The sequence below is a fragment of the Rhamphochromis sp. 'chilingali' genome (genome assembly GCF_963969265.1).
Source record: "Rhamphochromis sp. 'chilingali' genome assembly, chromosome: 11".
Taxonomy (NCBI): domain Eukaryota; kingdom Metazoa; phylum Chordata; class Actinopteri; order Cichliformes; family Cichlidae; genus Rhamphochromis; species Rhamphochromis sp. 'chilingali'.
The window spans coordinates 25,425,216-25,439,721 of NC_137938.1; the positions used below are offsets into that span (position 1 = coordinate 25,425,216).

General features: G+C 39.4%; 1 protein-coding gene across 1 annotated transcript; it reads right to left on the bottom strand.

The window, feature by feature from the left end:
• Positions 1-51: 51 nt before the first annotated feature.
• abhd16a (abhydrolase domain containing 16A, phospholipase) lies at positions 52-14,416 on the bottom strand. Its single transcript, XM_080896892.1, has 20 exons — positions 14,293-14,416; positions 11,793-11,849; positions 11,622-11,688; positions 9,780-9,866; positions 9,422-9,507; positions 9,249-9,322; positions 8,967-9,074; positions 8,389-8,503; positions 8,205-8,306; positions 8,032-8,095; positions 7,869-7,918; positions 7,420-7,543; positions 6,844-6,948; positions 6,694-6,757; positions 6,466-6,522; positions 3,630-3,692; positions 3,452-3,528; positions 1,496-1,594; positions 1,354-1,400; positions 52-709 (listed from the first exon to the last, which is right to left on the bottom strand). Exons 1-20 carry the CDS (start codon positions 14,392-14,394, stop codon positions 626-628), a joined length of 1,632 nt encoding a protein of 543 aa, XP_080753018.1. The 5' UTR covers positions 14,395-14,416; the 3' UTR covers positions 52-625.
• Positions 14,417-14,506: the final 90 nt, after the last annotated feature.

Below are 14,506 nucleotides of genomic sequence, written 5' to 3' on the forward strand. Positions count from 1 at the left end.
TGTAAAGTGTTGAGCAGTCGTATCAAATAATGAACAAAAGAATCAAATCCCTTGTCAAATTTTCATTCGGCATATTTAATAGAACATTTAAGAGCATCATTTTAGGATACAGCTTTGTTCAGAAAGACGGTGCCCACAGAATGGAAATGAACCTGAATGGCTTCGGCTGCATTTTTAAAGACTTAAGTTCTTCTGGCCTGACAATATTAGGAATTTTTTAAATCCACTTACAACATATTTCTACTTACAGCTGCTTTAGAAATACAGCCAAAGAGGGGGAGACTGGAAGGAGTGAGTAATGGCTTGTGCATTTATTTAAAATGCATCTTTCTTTTCTTTTTAAAAGGAGAAACACTGAAAAGTAGAATTCATTACAAAAACTAAAATAAAACATGTTATAATTTACAGGGATTTGTCTGAGGGGGCATAAATAGTAGACCAGATACTTCTAGATGCCATCACGGCAAAACTATACGCGACAACTCGTCTTAGAAAAATCCTAGAACAAAATCACAGCAGTACATTCACGCTGTGCCAGGAACAAACTCTGACCACCGGCCATACGAGTCCTCTGTCTTTGCCCTCGTCCATCCATCAGTGGGCTTTCCCCCCCCTTTTTTTTTTTTTACAGTCTCCAAGGCGGGTGGAACTCGATGGCGGGGAGAGGAGTGCAGTGTGTTGCTTCGAAGTTTCGCATGTACTTTCGTGCCTTGAGAGAAAGAAAAAGACAGCAGGGATGGAGGAGGAATGTGGAATGAGAGGTGTGGGAGGGCAATGAACAAAAAGTGCAGAACTTGATTATATTAGGTTTGGTCTATCTGGCTCAGTGCCTTACAAATCTCTCCCATCTCTTAAGGGTTTACACAGGAGGTGAATAAAGCCTAATTTAGAAGGCATTACCAGGGGAGGAAAAGCATAGCATTAGCTGTAATTGATGGCACTCCTCTTGTTTGATGTTAAATGACTTCAATAAACTGAGCGCAGTGAAATATATTACACCAGTCAACCTGAGAGCACAGGTGAGCTGGTTACTATGGCGACCAGGAAAGTGTTCCTTAGTGGTAATGCTGTCTGAATAGCTGTGATTTTTTTTTTTTTTTTTTTTTTTTTTTTTTTTTTTTAAATGGGGATGCAATAGAAGGGGGGGAAGGTAAACAGACCTAAAACGAGAAGATGGGGCTTACCGAGAAAAGGAAATGAGACGCTGAGCGTAAAAGGAGGAACTTGAATGTATTAAAATCAAACTTGGACAGATCAGATAAAGACAACAAGTGGCTGCCCTTTAAGCCACACAGGGGAATAACTGTTCTCACGGAGATGTAGCACACTGATAACAGCGGATGACTTCCTTACCAAGAATAGAGCCAGCTGCCGCCTTCCCTCTAGAGTCATATCTTCACCTGGTAACATTAACAGTGCATCAGACCGTATTAAAAACACTTTGTTTGTGGGGAGTTTATTAGCCTTTTAAATGTGAAAGCAGCCCAGGGCTTACCAACACTCCATGGAAACGAAACATCTCTGTCTGCCTGATAGGACTGCAGCACAGACACGCACCAGTCGTCATCCACTTCATAGCCACTGTACACAGACGCTGCAGACAAAGAGCTGGTGTTATTATACAGTTAATAATACAAATTTACGAGCAAGTTGGTGTCCTAAATATAGCCAAAATTTACACTTTGAATACATTTAGGACCACATGTTTTTGGACAATTACACCAATTTTGTAGCTTGGATTGGGAGTGAAGGGCAGACTTAGCTTGAATTCAAGCTGTTTTTAAAATACATTGCATTTACTGCTAAGGAATAACAGCCACTTTAAAACGCTGTCCTCATTTCCCAACGCTCAAAAGTATAATGAAATCCTTTACATTCAGTTAGTACCCGTCCAGATACCATAGGCATCACTAAATGCCGTATTTCCTACCTTGCTCTGCCAAGCCTATAATTGCAGCCACCTTTAGTTACTGCTTATTTATGGCTCTTTGCTGCAGTGAGTTGCATGTAAAAATTGAAAATGATGCTCTATTTGTGTTGAGATCAAATGACTGCCATCCAATTTCTTTAGATTTAACCACTCTGGTCATTATCCCTTTGCACTGCGAAGTGCTACCTGATCGGTTTAACAGCATCTGGCTGAATCTGCAGCTCTGTATACGTCCCAGTTCATGTTGCCATTTCTAGCAGTCAGCAGTCACAAAAACATCAAACATCAGTGACCTAGTTACACTGTCATAACATTCCCTCCACCATGTTTTATAGAAAACATGGTATGCTTCTGTTTCTCCATAGGTTTACTCTTCCTCCCATCATTCAGACTTTTTATTTCAGGACTGTGCACATGTCCTTACTAGTTCTTGTGTGTAACCAGTGGTTTGCACCTTATTGTAAACCCTCTGTATTTACATTCACAAAGGCCCCTCTTGGTTATAGATCTTCACAATGATCTGCCTACCTCTGGTGAGTGCATTCCTTCTTTTTAAGAAAGAATCAGATTGTTTATTTGACCACTTCTAGAGTTTACATTCCCTCTGATGAGTCTGTGTTTTTGTCTAATGATGGTCTATAAACATCTCTCTGGTCTTCTCATTGAGAGTAAAACGCTACCAAATATAACTTCAGCTCCTATTGGTTTAATGGTCACTTAATAAGAAGGGCACAGGCCTCACCAGGCCATGAAACTGTAAACCACTGGTCCAATTACTTCTAAGCATCTGAAAACAGGTGATACAGTACTTTTGGTAAGCGTGCTTTTTTGATTGTTTGATTCAAAATCTCCTGTCAAGTGTGCAAACTGTTTAAATACCTAAGGGCATAACTGTAGATGTCCGAGTCCAACCACCACAAGGCTGGAAATTCCCTCTACAATAAATTCACTCGTTCTTAACGTATTTATGATTATATTGCAGAATCTGCCCAATTTTCTCCCATTTCACAACATTAATGCATCTCTCCTGGACCCAGATCAGGTTATCAATTTTCAAAACTTAATCACTTTAGTTTTTGGGCGGATCGCACCTCCAGTAAAAATTTCATGCAGGGTTGGCCATAATGTGACAAATCCATAAAGTTATCAAAAGTTTTACCCATAAAAACCTATTTAATTTAAATGACCTCCGAGTCAAAACAAAGGTTTTCTGCATTGTACAAATTCTGAAGGTGTAAACAGGTGCATGATCATCGTTTTTACAAACACGAGGTTGTGCGCTGTAACTCTGTACCTCGGGGTAAAATTTTCAACAAGGTCTACTGTAATATCCTGAGGCAAACGATCTGTGCTGTGAAGATTTTCAGCCGGAGCAACACAATCTGAATCATTTGTTGAGTAATCAGAACACAAGATCTGTCCAAGGAAACCATCACGAAGAGGAAATGTGAATTATAGTTTTTAGATGTTTAAAAGGAGGAGTCAGACTTTTACAATAACACCTTTTACTGTGCCACATACCTTCTTCTAATGGACTGGAGGCTCCGAGCCATTGTCTGACTACTCTGATCCCTTCATCTGTCATTATTTTGGGATACCTGTCCAGAAAAATGATATCGCCAGTTAAAAAGTGTATTACTCAAGTGCAAAGTGACTGAACAGCGAGAACAATGAGAACATTGAAGACTAAGAGACCAACCTGAACTGTAGCAGCTTGAGCAGGAGGTCATTGCCTCTGTTAGACATGATGTCCTCAGGACCCCTGAAATGCAAAATAAAACTCAAAGGTTAATTACTTAAAAAAAAATAAATCCAACAATAAAAAGGTTATTTTAAAACTACATGTGAAACAACAAAATATGAATAGAGTAAAAATGTGACGACAGCCTCTCCTCACAGCGAGGAAACATAGGCGTGGCTGGTGCTACTGACTGCAGGACAATCACAAGGAAACTGCACAGGTCACCCTGCAGGAGGCAACCTATCTCCAAACAACGATGATCCAACTCAGACTGACTGCAATCACACTCAGACAGATTCTAAAGGTTTGCAAATAACTGCTGTCTAATTTATCTGCAGACAGAGCGCCAACAGATTGCAATCAATATGGAAAGGGTTGCGCTGTTAAACGCAACCCTTCGATGGGTCTCTTTGCAACAGGAGACTCCACTCAACTAGTTGCCAACTGGTGGTGTTCTGCTTGTACTCCTATATAAAGTAAGACTGCCGAGTGCCTTTAAGATTTTGTAGTTAAACTAACATCTTGTAGCAACTTTGTAAGAATTTGTGTTTTAAATCCATCTGAATCTGTCTTCACTCAGACTGCTGTATTATTCATATATTTAATCAAACACATTTCATCACATTACAAATTTTCACATTTAAATAATATTTCTTCACAATAAAATAAATAGAAGCAAGCAAATCCATTCACAGACACAAAACTTTCATAACCTTCACTGAAATCATGACTACAGGATGTTATTACTGGAAATAGTTTGGACTAAAAGCACAGGAACTTGTGAAAAATCCAGACAGTTATCATCATCAGATAAATACTGATTTTTAATCAGATTTTTAATGCTGTAAGTAACAAACACTGACTTTCCTTTCACGTTCCCTGTAGTGGTTACAAGGCAAACTGAACTGAAACACCCGGTGCAAGGGCTTCAAATCAAATATCGCTGCACTGAATATTTTCTGCAGTTTGAGTCAAAAGCTCACCTTGGCATTCATGTTCCCTGGAGAAATCTACAATACAGCTATCTCATAACTGTAATGAACCGAACCAAAGGAAGTAAGAAGTTCCGGTTACTGCTTATCCAAGAAATATGTCAATTTGTGACTGAGGGTGAACTTTCTACTTCTCTCTGTATTGTGAGAGTTTGCTTTCGTCAACTACATTATGGAAGTGCTGTGGAAATAAACAACTGTTTGCTTGGTACACAATTGTTAAAATCTTTTTTTATATTACTTACAATCTAATCCATATTAATCAACTTTCTTCTGAATGACTGTCCCTCACAACCGTGAAGCTTAAATAGGAGGGTTTAATGTGGGATCTTGTACTCACAGCCAGAGCTGTGTGCCTGAGAGTCAGCCACGTTACCAGAATCCACTGTCACTGCTATTATACAGACCTAAGAGTAGAAAAAAACCCTGAAGCTGTATTTAAAGCAGTCTGGAGCCTGAGCTTTTTATTTGTTTCTTTTAATTATTTTCTGCATGACTTTATCAACCTCTCAAATCGTTGAGGAGGAATTTTGGCCCACTCTTCTTTACAGCTTTGCTTCAGTTCATTGAAGTTTGTGGGTGTTTGTTTGTCCACAGCTCTTTTAACGTTTTTGCCACAGCGTTTCAATCAGATTGAGATCTGGACTTTGGACAATTGCAGCACCTTGATTATTTTCTTTTTCAACCATCCTTCTGTAGATTTGCTGCTGTGCTTCAGATCAAACCCAATTTCAGCCATGTTTAGCTGAAGAACAGATGGCCTCACATTTGACTCTTGAATACTTTGGAAAACAGAGGAGTTACAACTCAATGACTGCAAGGCAAAATGGTTCTGTGTCTGCAAAACAAGACCAAAGCAGCCCCTTCACCCCTGTGCTTGGCAGTTAGTATGAGGTGTTTGTGCTAATATGCCGTGTTTGGTTTACACCAATCTCCACTTTGGTCTCATCTGTCTAAAGGACATTGTTCCAGAAGTCTTGTTGTTTGTTCAGATGCAACTTTGCAGGCATCTGGGAGGTTTTCTCCCGGCAAACCTTTCCAAACAAGCCACACTTGTTCAATCTTCTTCTAATTGTACTCAACTTTGCAGGCTTCAGCAAGTTAAATGTTACAAGTCCGAGCTGTAGTATCTCTGTAGGTTTCTTGTAGTGTCCCTGAGCATAGAGCATGCCCAGGATGACTCTGGGATGAATATTTATGTTCACTACGTTAATGCACACCTCTGTAGCAAATTCTATGGATGAAGTAAGGGTATACTATGGGTGATAATTCAGTGTACTTAATAATTATATATTATAGATACTTGTGTGTGTCAGTGTGTCCAGGTCACCAACTATCTTCCCAGGTTTTGGGAAACTGATATGGGGTAACTAGACATGCCCCATCTCCTTCATCTTTGAGCATTTTTAATTTGAGATGTCATTTAGCGCTTTCTTTCTCCTTCTCTAAATCCAGCTTCCCCTAAAAAAGTCCCCGCTTAGGAAAGTCCACACCGGAAATGTTTTATTTGTCACGCATTGGTGGTTGATGCAATTACCAGATATTCCAAGCTCTGGTTACCTAGGTAACCGTATCTCATGTCAACCAACAATACCCTTCATTCTCATTGATAGTTGCTTTAATTGCTCACCCCAGTGGTGAGAAAACCTGCCCACTTCATGTCACCAGCAATCACTGAACTTTCTGTGGTCTGACTGCATCATGTGTGGACATTTCTGCAGTGGGCTGGGCAGTAAAAAGCAAACCTGCCATGCTGAGCCATTTGAAGGACTTTATAAGTTCCATGACATGTGTGGACTTACGTTGTGGTGATGATCTCATCTCTGGTTCTCCTGATCAGCAGGACTGGTCCCTGGTATCTGCACAAAGAGTTGCATGCGCTTGTGTTAATCATCAACCACACAACTGTGAGCAATCCACTAAAAAAAATGTAGTTTTGCTATTGTTAGCGGCTGTATTACATAACATTCAGTGATTCAGAGTTTGACTTTTCACGATTAGTGTCACTGCAATCAGACTGTCCCACTCACTTAAGAACCTGCGCAGCGTTGTTGAGGTTCATGTATTGCCTAACTGTGTGTTGTACTAACGGCCCTGAAAGAGACCAAATACACTCAAGTTACTGACTTCTACAAAAAGTTGCTACATAGAGTTTGAGATCTTTAACATCTAGGACTCACTCCAGCTGTCAGGCATGACCTTGAGGGCCAGAGGCAGGAGGTCATCAAAGGAGGCATCCAACACTAATGATTGGATCTCTGGATATGACATCACTGCCCAGCTGGCTAAAAAGAGAAATAAAGAGACAGAGGAACAAAAAAAAAAAAAAAAAAAAAAAAAAAAGAGAAGAAAACACAGATAAGGGATAAACATAAGCCCGAGGAAGGACTACATACCATAATTCACACTTAACATTAAAGTGCTGATCATGTACTGTACTTCAGCTGAATACCCAAAAGCTAAAGAGAGTGCCGCGCACACACAAAGCCTCAGGATAAGGTTGACTAATCTTAATTTTAGCGATTTATTCCAGCCATGCTCTGACGAGGGCCATGAGGCTGAAACATTAGCATGTTTGTTGACATGGTCAGAATAAACAGGTGAAATTAAGATTACTCTACAGTATCCTGAAGCTCTGTGTGGGTGCTACATTTTTACCTCTGGGTATTCAAGGTTAGAATTAAAAAAAATTTTTAGCACAAAAAACTGGAAAAAAAATTAAAAAATTAGCATGTGTTGTTCTTGTCTTTGAGAACCTGTGAATCCTCCAATAGACCAGGCATATATAACAATGTCGCTGAGGCTGAATCCCAGTTTGTGTACTGCAAACTGGATCACCACATCCATGGCGTTGGCCTCATTCTGGGGAAACGGCACTCCCTGAAAGGAAAATACAGGTTTAAAAAAAAAAAAACCCACCCATCATGCATGACTAAATTAACAGGCTCAACCTACACATAAACAATGACACTTTAAGTAACCTCCCAAATGATTTTATCTTTAATGGGAGTGTACACGTTCCTCTTGAACAATACTCCCTGGCTAAAACTAGAATTTCCACATACTGGTATTTTCCACTGAGCTGTTTATTTGTTCTAACTCAAGCACACAGCAGTACAGTATGCAGCACATACATTGTAGACCTATTTTATGATGATAAAAAAAAAAAAATAAAAAAAATAAAAACTCTACCAACACTGCTTACCGTGCTGCCTCCAAAGCCAGGGTGATTCCAGCCCAGTACAGAGTAGCCACCTACAGTGTACATCAGCACAATACTGAACTATAACTGCGACAATTTCCCACTGCACGAAATTTAAATGTCACTACAAAATATTTCAGCTCTTGGAAAGTAAAGCATTCCTTACCCTCCAGCGGCGTATTCATGCAGCCCACCTCATAAAAGCCTGCGTTCCCCTCACAGCAGATGACCTGTGGCAGAATTAGAGAACCAGCTGTAACGTGACCAACGCGACAGAAATGATGTCGGACCCTGGAACAAGCCCAAGGCATAAAATAACAAATCACTGCAGACATTTACCAGAGTCTGGCCATTCTGTCCCCCATCTCTCCTTCGATCCACAAACATTGTGTCAATCTCATTACCGTCACAGGCCACCAGCTTGTTTCTTTGGCCGTCAAACTGTGACAAAGTGGGACAAAAATGATTGAGTGTGTGCATTTATTATACTCTATATGAGAAACCAAATATGCTTCTTTCCCACCTCTTCTATTAATTTAGCCTGACCCTGCTGCAGCATTGGTCTCATGGCTTTCTGCAGTAAACCCACAGAACCGGGGTACAGCATCCTCCTCCCAAACGTGTGGGCAATGACAAAACTGCAGACAAAGACAGATAATGACACTGTGGCATAACTGCTAACAGGCTAAAAAATATTTTCAGAAAGAAAAAAAAAAAAAAAAAAAAAAAAAGGGTTGAAGGGGATGGAATAGGATGCCTAAGGTTAAGAGTTTGTGCTCCATTGGTGCTCCATTGGTGCGTTGCAATTAACAAATCATTGATCAGTGTTACCCCTTTTCCACAGATGTGGTGTTGGGTCCAGGCATTTTCACCACAAAAGATATTATTTTTTATGGAAGAGTCTTCCACACAAAATTCATCAATTACTGCCAGAGGCTGCACCCGATGTGCCCATGGAAATTACCCAAATTTCCACTTGCTGTGATATTAACAATCCATTCTTAAACATGCAGAAATGGATCTCAACAGGCAAGCCTGCATCAGTACCAGCACAGACACCATGTAGGTGGAAAAGAGATGTAACACAAACTCTGCATTTACCTGATGATGTGGCATGGTAAAGTGCGGACAGAGTGGAGGACACTGTCTGCTGCTCCTCTTAATCTGGGCTCTGGCCTCAGCAGAGAAACGCCAGCCTTGGACAGCTTTCTGTCAGACAGGTAGTCAAAGGCTTACAATGAATCAAGTGAGCCACAAAGCATTTGACATTCAGTGGCTGTATTCATCCAGTGTACTACCCAGTGCTTTGAATTCATATATTTAAAATAAGCAGAGAAGAGAAAAGCAGCAACCTCAGGTTCACTACAGATTAAACAAACTTACGGACTGCTGACTTCAGTCCAGCTGAAATCCAAAGGCCAATGTGAGAAGTCAAAGTCATAGCATCTCAGTTTTTTCTGGAAGGAAAGCAGAAAATATGTCTTAGTCATTTATCTCTCTTAATTCTCAAAACAGTATTAATGTTGAGCTTCTGAGTTCAGCTGCTATGATCTCACCTTGCTTGCTGGGGTGTGATTCTTCTTGGTTTCCTCAAGAATTGTGATAAACTGAACATAATCAGTGTTCCTAAATCTCCCCCACCCTTTGGCGATAAATGAAAAGAGCAAAGGGAGGCAGGGGGAAAGCAAAGACAGATGGAGTTATAGCAAAGTCCATGTGAGACACAAAACACATTTCACTGCAAATCCTCAAGGGTACGTTTAGTATGCCTCGTGGGTGTAGACCTTGTTCAACTGTCTCAATGGTAATAAAATCTTATTGGCATGCAGCATACACAGCATTGGTTTTGATCTCGAAAGATGAATGAACTGAATTACTCATCGTCTCCCAGCGAGTTCAAATCAGCAGCCTCACCTCTAAGACAGGCCACTCCAAGAAGACACACAAGAACAGTTCCCACATACTGACTCACAGGAACCAGTTTACTGCTACAGATGAAGCCTAAAGACAGACAAAGTAACAGTGATGCAAACACCATCATAGTGTACCCCTTCATCTGTCTGCCAGACTCGAGGCTCATTAACAAGCACTGATAAAAAGATTCACAAGCTGACAGCTACCCTACAACCATGTGCATAAATCAATACCATAAGCACTTTACACTAAGGAGTAACACACAACCTCAAGCAATTACTTTCTTGATGCACAGTCTTACTGGGTGTTTCAGTTGATTAGCTTTATATTATTCCCACATGCATGTGAACAGCAGTTCCTAAGTACATCTCCTAATGGTAGTTTTCCCCCCTTTCTCAGCAGAAAGAGAAATATGGCCACATGTGTCTAAGTGGAAATTATGATGATGATTATTTGAAACCATTCTAAGCAAATTAATGAAAAAATAGCAGTGAGAAGGAGGTAATATTCTGTAGTAAAACCTAAAAGAAAATATCAAGTGAATAAAAAAAACAAATCTTAAATTACAAGTAAAAACTTGAATATTCTTTGAGATACACATGAACCCATAAATGCATCTGAAAAAACCCTAAAAATCTGAAATTAACGCCTTTTTGTTAATTTTTTGTGACCACATTTCTTCATTTTGCAGGGTCGGATATCATAGATGGTAAACACTGTTATTGCATCTAATCAGGGAAAGCTTTAGAAAAATCATTAATCTTATGATTTGAGGACAGAAGGGTAAAATCAATATATTAACTTTAGTTAATATTTATTTTATTTCTCCGTGCACTCTCAGTGCTCCAGTTTATTTTTTTAATATGACTCTCTCAGGTTATGCACCTGTTTTGAAGCCTCGCATTTCTTTAAGAGAATAATTAGAATGTTCACATTTTGTACTCATAACTACTTTTCATAATATCTATAATGTCTTTACATTAGATTAATTACCATGTATTCTACCTTCAGTCACAGTTTCAAATTATAAATAACCCCAAAATGGTCCTAAAGCTTTTGAAAACGACATTCACTAAACCCATGAAGCTCACATTTTAGAAGTACAAAGAATGAGAAAATGGCTTCAGTGCTTCTTTTTTAATTTGCCATTTTTCACTGAGAGTACAAAGGAACAGAACTGGACAAAGAGACTGGTATAATTATATGAATCTATTTAAAAAAAAAAAAACACACACACACACACACACACGTAATGTAGAAAAAACCAGAACAATGAAAAATTCCCACATTAAATAATCAAAGTGATGCTCAAAGCTATTTTTACTGTGCATCAAACAAAAACTACTTGCTTCACTTTTTTTCAGAGCCAGCAAAATAACATCATCATTATTATTATTATTATTATTATTATTATTATTATCATCATCATCATCATCATCATCATCACAATGTATTATAATATATTCACTAAATTATCATCTGGCATCGTGAGACTCATTTTTAACTGCAACTTGTTGGAGCATCAACATATCTGGCACAAATAACAATTATTATCAATTCATTTAGCAATTATTTACTCCAATCTATAGATTAACTCAGGTCTTTTAAACATCAAACAATAGTGAAAATGTCTATTAAACATTCCCACACCCCGAGGCAGTGGCTTCAAATGCCTGAAATAATTTCAAATTTACAAAAATAACCTTCCCACTGGACACTTCCTCCATTAATCACTTATAAAAAATGGCTGCTGACTAAATTCCAGTTAACCAGATAATCAACACACTGACTAACATTTCTAATAATTTCAGCTGTAGTCACACAATTCATGAATCAGCCTACCTTTCCTGTAAAGATAGCAAAGAAGAAGAGGAGAGCTGTAGTAGGACAGAGACCATAGTGCTGAAGCCTGGAGGAAGAAATCATAAACAAATCACTAATCATTAATTTAATCTACTTCTGTTTAACTCCACCTACTTCTTTCTATACAGTTCATTACGATATAATACTGACCCAGCCAAGAATGCTGTCAGTGTGTCTTTCCAGACCCCTAGGTTGGTAGTTCCATCCCTGGCAAAAGAGAAGGAAATACTGATCATATCATGCATCAATAGTTTCCCTGATGTTACGTAAAATCAAGTTATTAATAGAAAGAGAAAGGTTCTGAGTTATGCGTGTTCACTCTGTACACCTAAAATTTCTATTACAGCTCTGAATCATGCTGCCTGCAGAGGCTTTCTGATGACTTGGTGGTGGTGGTTGGGGAACTGGTGGATAACTTTATGAAGTGGTGTAGCAGGAAGCAACTGCTACTAAATGTAAACAAGACTGAGAAGGTAATGGTCAAATTTGAACATTAACATTACGCACAAATACCTGCTGAGCACTTAATGACCTTCTTCACAGCACACAGAAACTGCAGGCAGCATCTTTGTTATTCATCTACCTTTCTTATTATAGCTGTTTGCAAAGCTGCTGATTGCTTTTTAAAGTTTGAATGCAAAGGCTAAATGTAGGCAGAAATATATGGAACCAGGATCATCTGTGGAAGCTCAGCTCAGTCAATGTATGCAACTAGAGATCTTCAAGCAGTCTGTGGTCTACTGGTGAAGAGATGCCAACAGGATCAATAAAGTCATTCACAAGGCTGCAACAATCATTAGGAAAAAGCTGAACACATTTCAGACAGTGAGATGAAGGTGGTCAATGAACAGATTTCTCCCCATAAAAGACAAAACATCCTATTCTGTCTATTATTCATTACACACAGAGTATGGAAACCGAGTGCTGGTTCCAAATTGTCCAGCCCTCAGGAATCGTATCAATAACAACATGTTTTTCTGACAGTTGGAAAACAGTGACATCACATTTATGTCACTGTGGACCTTCTGCACATCTTAATCTGCACATCTCTCGTTTTACTCAATTTACAGATCATAGACTCAAAGATAAAATTGATCTGGAATCAAAAAGCTAATCAACTGCTTTAGTCTGACTTAAAGGCAAAATTGATAATAGCATTAGTATCAATCTGCATTCACATTTCCAACACACTCATTCGCCTCTGCTGACAGGAAGCATTAGCTCTATAGAACTGCACACTTGTGTGACAGGTGAACACAAAGTTGTACTCATGAACGTAAACATCTGTACATATTCATACTGGATATATTATTCACTGCTTTGTTTTTGCACATCTGTTCCTATTGATCTTTTCCCTCTCCCTTTCAATCATCACCACATATAGTAACATGGCCACTTTATTAGGTGCAACTGCAGGTAGAACTATTTAGGCATGTAAACAAAGTGAAGACCATCTGCTGAATTTGAATCTTGTTCACATCTTGAATCTTGACACACATGGCCTACAGCTGCTTTAGACCACACCACGTGCCACTCTTATCAGCTAAGAATAGAAAAGGAGGCTAGAAATTGCACCGGCTCGAGTGTGCGGGATATTTTCTTGGTATACTTTGGGCGACTAACTAAGCTTTATTTAAAAACCACAGCCTACCCCAATATTGATGCTGACCATGTCAATCCCTTTATGGCCACTGTGTACCCTTCTTCCGATAGCTGCTTCCAGCAGTCACCATATCACAGAACTCAGACCTTATCAGTTTGGTTTCTTAAATATGGCAATGAGCTCACTGCACTCAAACGACCTACCACCCGCTCAACCAAAACCTTTGAGATGTGGTGAAATGGGATTCACATAATGCATGTAAGGCTGACAAACTTGCAGCAACTGCGTGAAGCTGTCATAACAGTACGAACCAAAATCCTTGAGGAATGTTTCCAGCACCTTGTGGAATCTGTACCACGAAGAACTAAAGCGAAACAGGGCCCAACCCGATACTAGCAAGGTGTACCTAATAAAGTGTGTAAGTCTATGTAGAAGTGTATGTATTCGATGCTGAGCGTCGAATTCTTTAGATCTCCAGCTCTCATTTAATTTCTAGGGATACTTTTAATTAATTCTTTTGTGGTTGCGGTGTCATTTCCTTCGCATCACTTATTCGATCTATCGTTAATTTCATGCAAGTTAGCAAACGTTAGCTTAGCTGTTAGCATTATAATTTGAAGACAGAATGTATTCTACAATTCTGTCTTCCCAAATGCTTTTTACAGTTTTTATGCCTTTAAATTGTCCCTGTTTGAGTTTAATATTTTTATTCAATTTATTTGTTTCTGTTTCGTTCCTCCTGGGTTCTCCTCGGCTCCTGGCTAGCGTTAGCAGAAGCGGTTTGACATCATCGAAGATAGATTGAATTTAAATGACCGCTCCTTAGACGACGAAACAAAACACAACGAGACCAAGGAAAGCGTGTCGTTGCGTTCTTGTCTTTTCATTCATTTCTAAAATGTCATTGCAATGCAGGGTTTCAATAACAAACACCTGACACTTCCGGGCCGCAGCTGCAGCTAAATGGAAGCGAAAGGATTAATTATTGCTCAATCTTTCGCACTCAGCTGCTTTAAAAATCATGCAAAATACTGTACACATCCGTACCCTCCTTCCCGATCTCCCGTCAGGTCGAGACTGGTCCGGGGAACGATGAATTCGTTGAAGATGAGGCCCTAAAACACAGCGAAGCCACATCCAGACGGCCATTCTTCCACTACGAGAACTACGGAAGCCCGTACCCACCAAAACCTCAAACGCGAAACGCTCTTAAGAATATCTTGTTTAGAAATTAAAGCAAGAATTACACCCAAAGTCTTTA

Excerpts from the sequence above, each read along its gene's own strand:
- abhd16a (XM_080896892.1), bottom strand. The coding sequence starts at position 14,394 with ATGGCCGTCTGGATGTGGCTTCGCTGTGTTTTAGGGCCTCATCTTCAA. Across the intron at positions 9,323-9,421 it reads ATCACACCCCAGCAAGCAAG|AAAAAACTGAGATGCTATGA; the intron begins GTGAGATCATAG and ends CTTTCCTTCCAG. Across the intron at positions 3,693-6,465 it reads GATGAGATCATCACCACAAC|GGGTCCTGAGGACATCATGT; the intron begins GTAAGTCCACAC and ends TTTGCATTTCAG.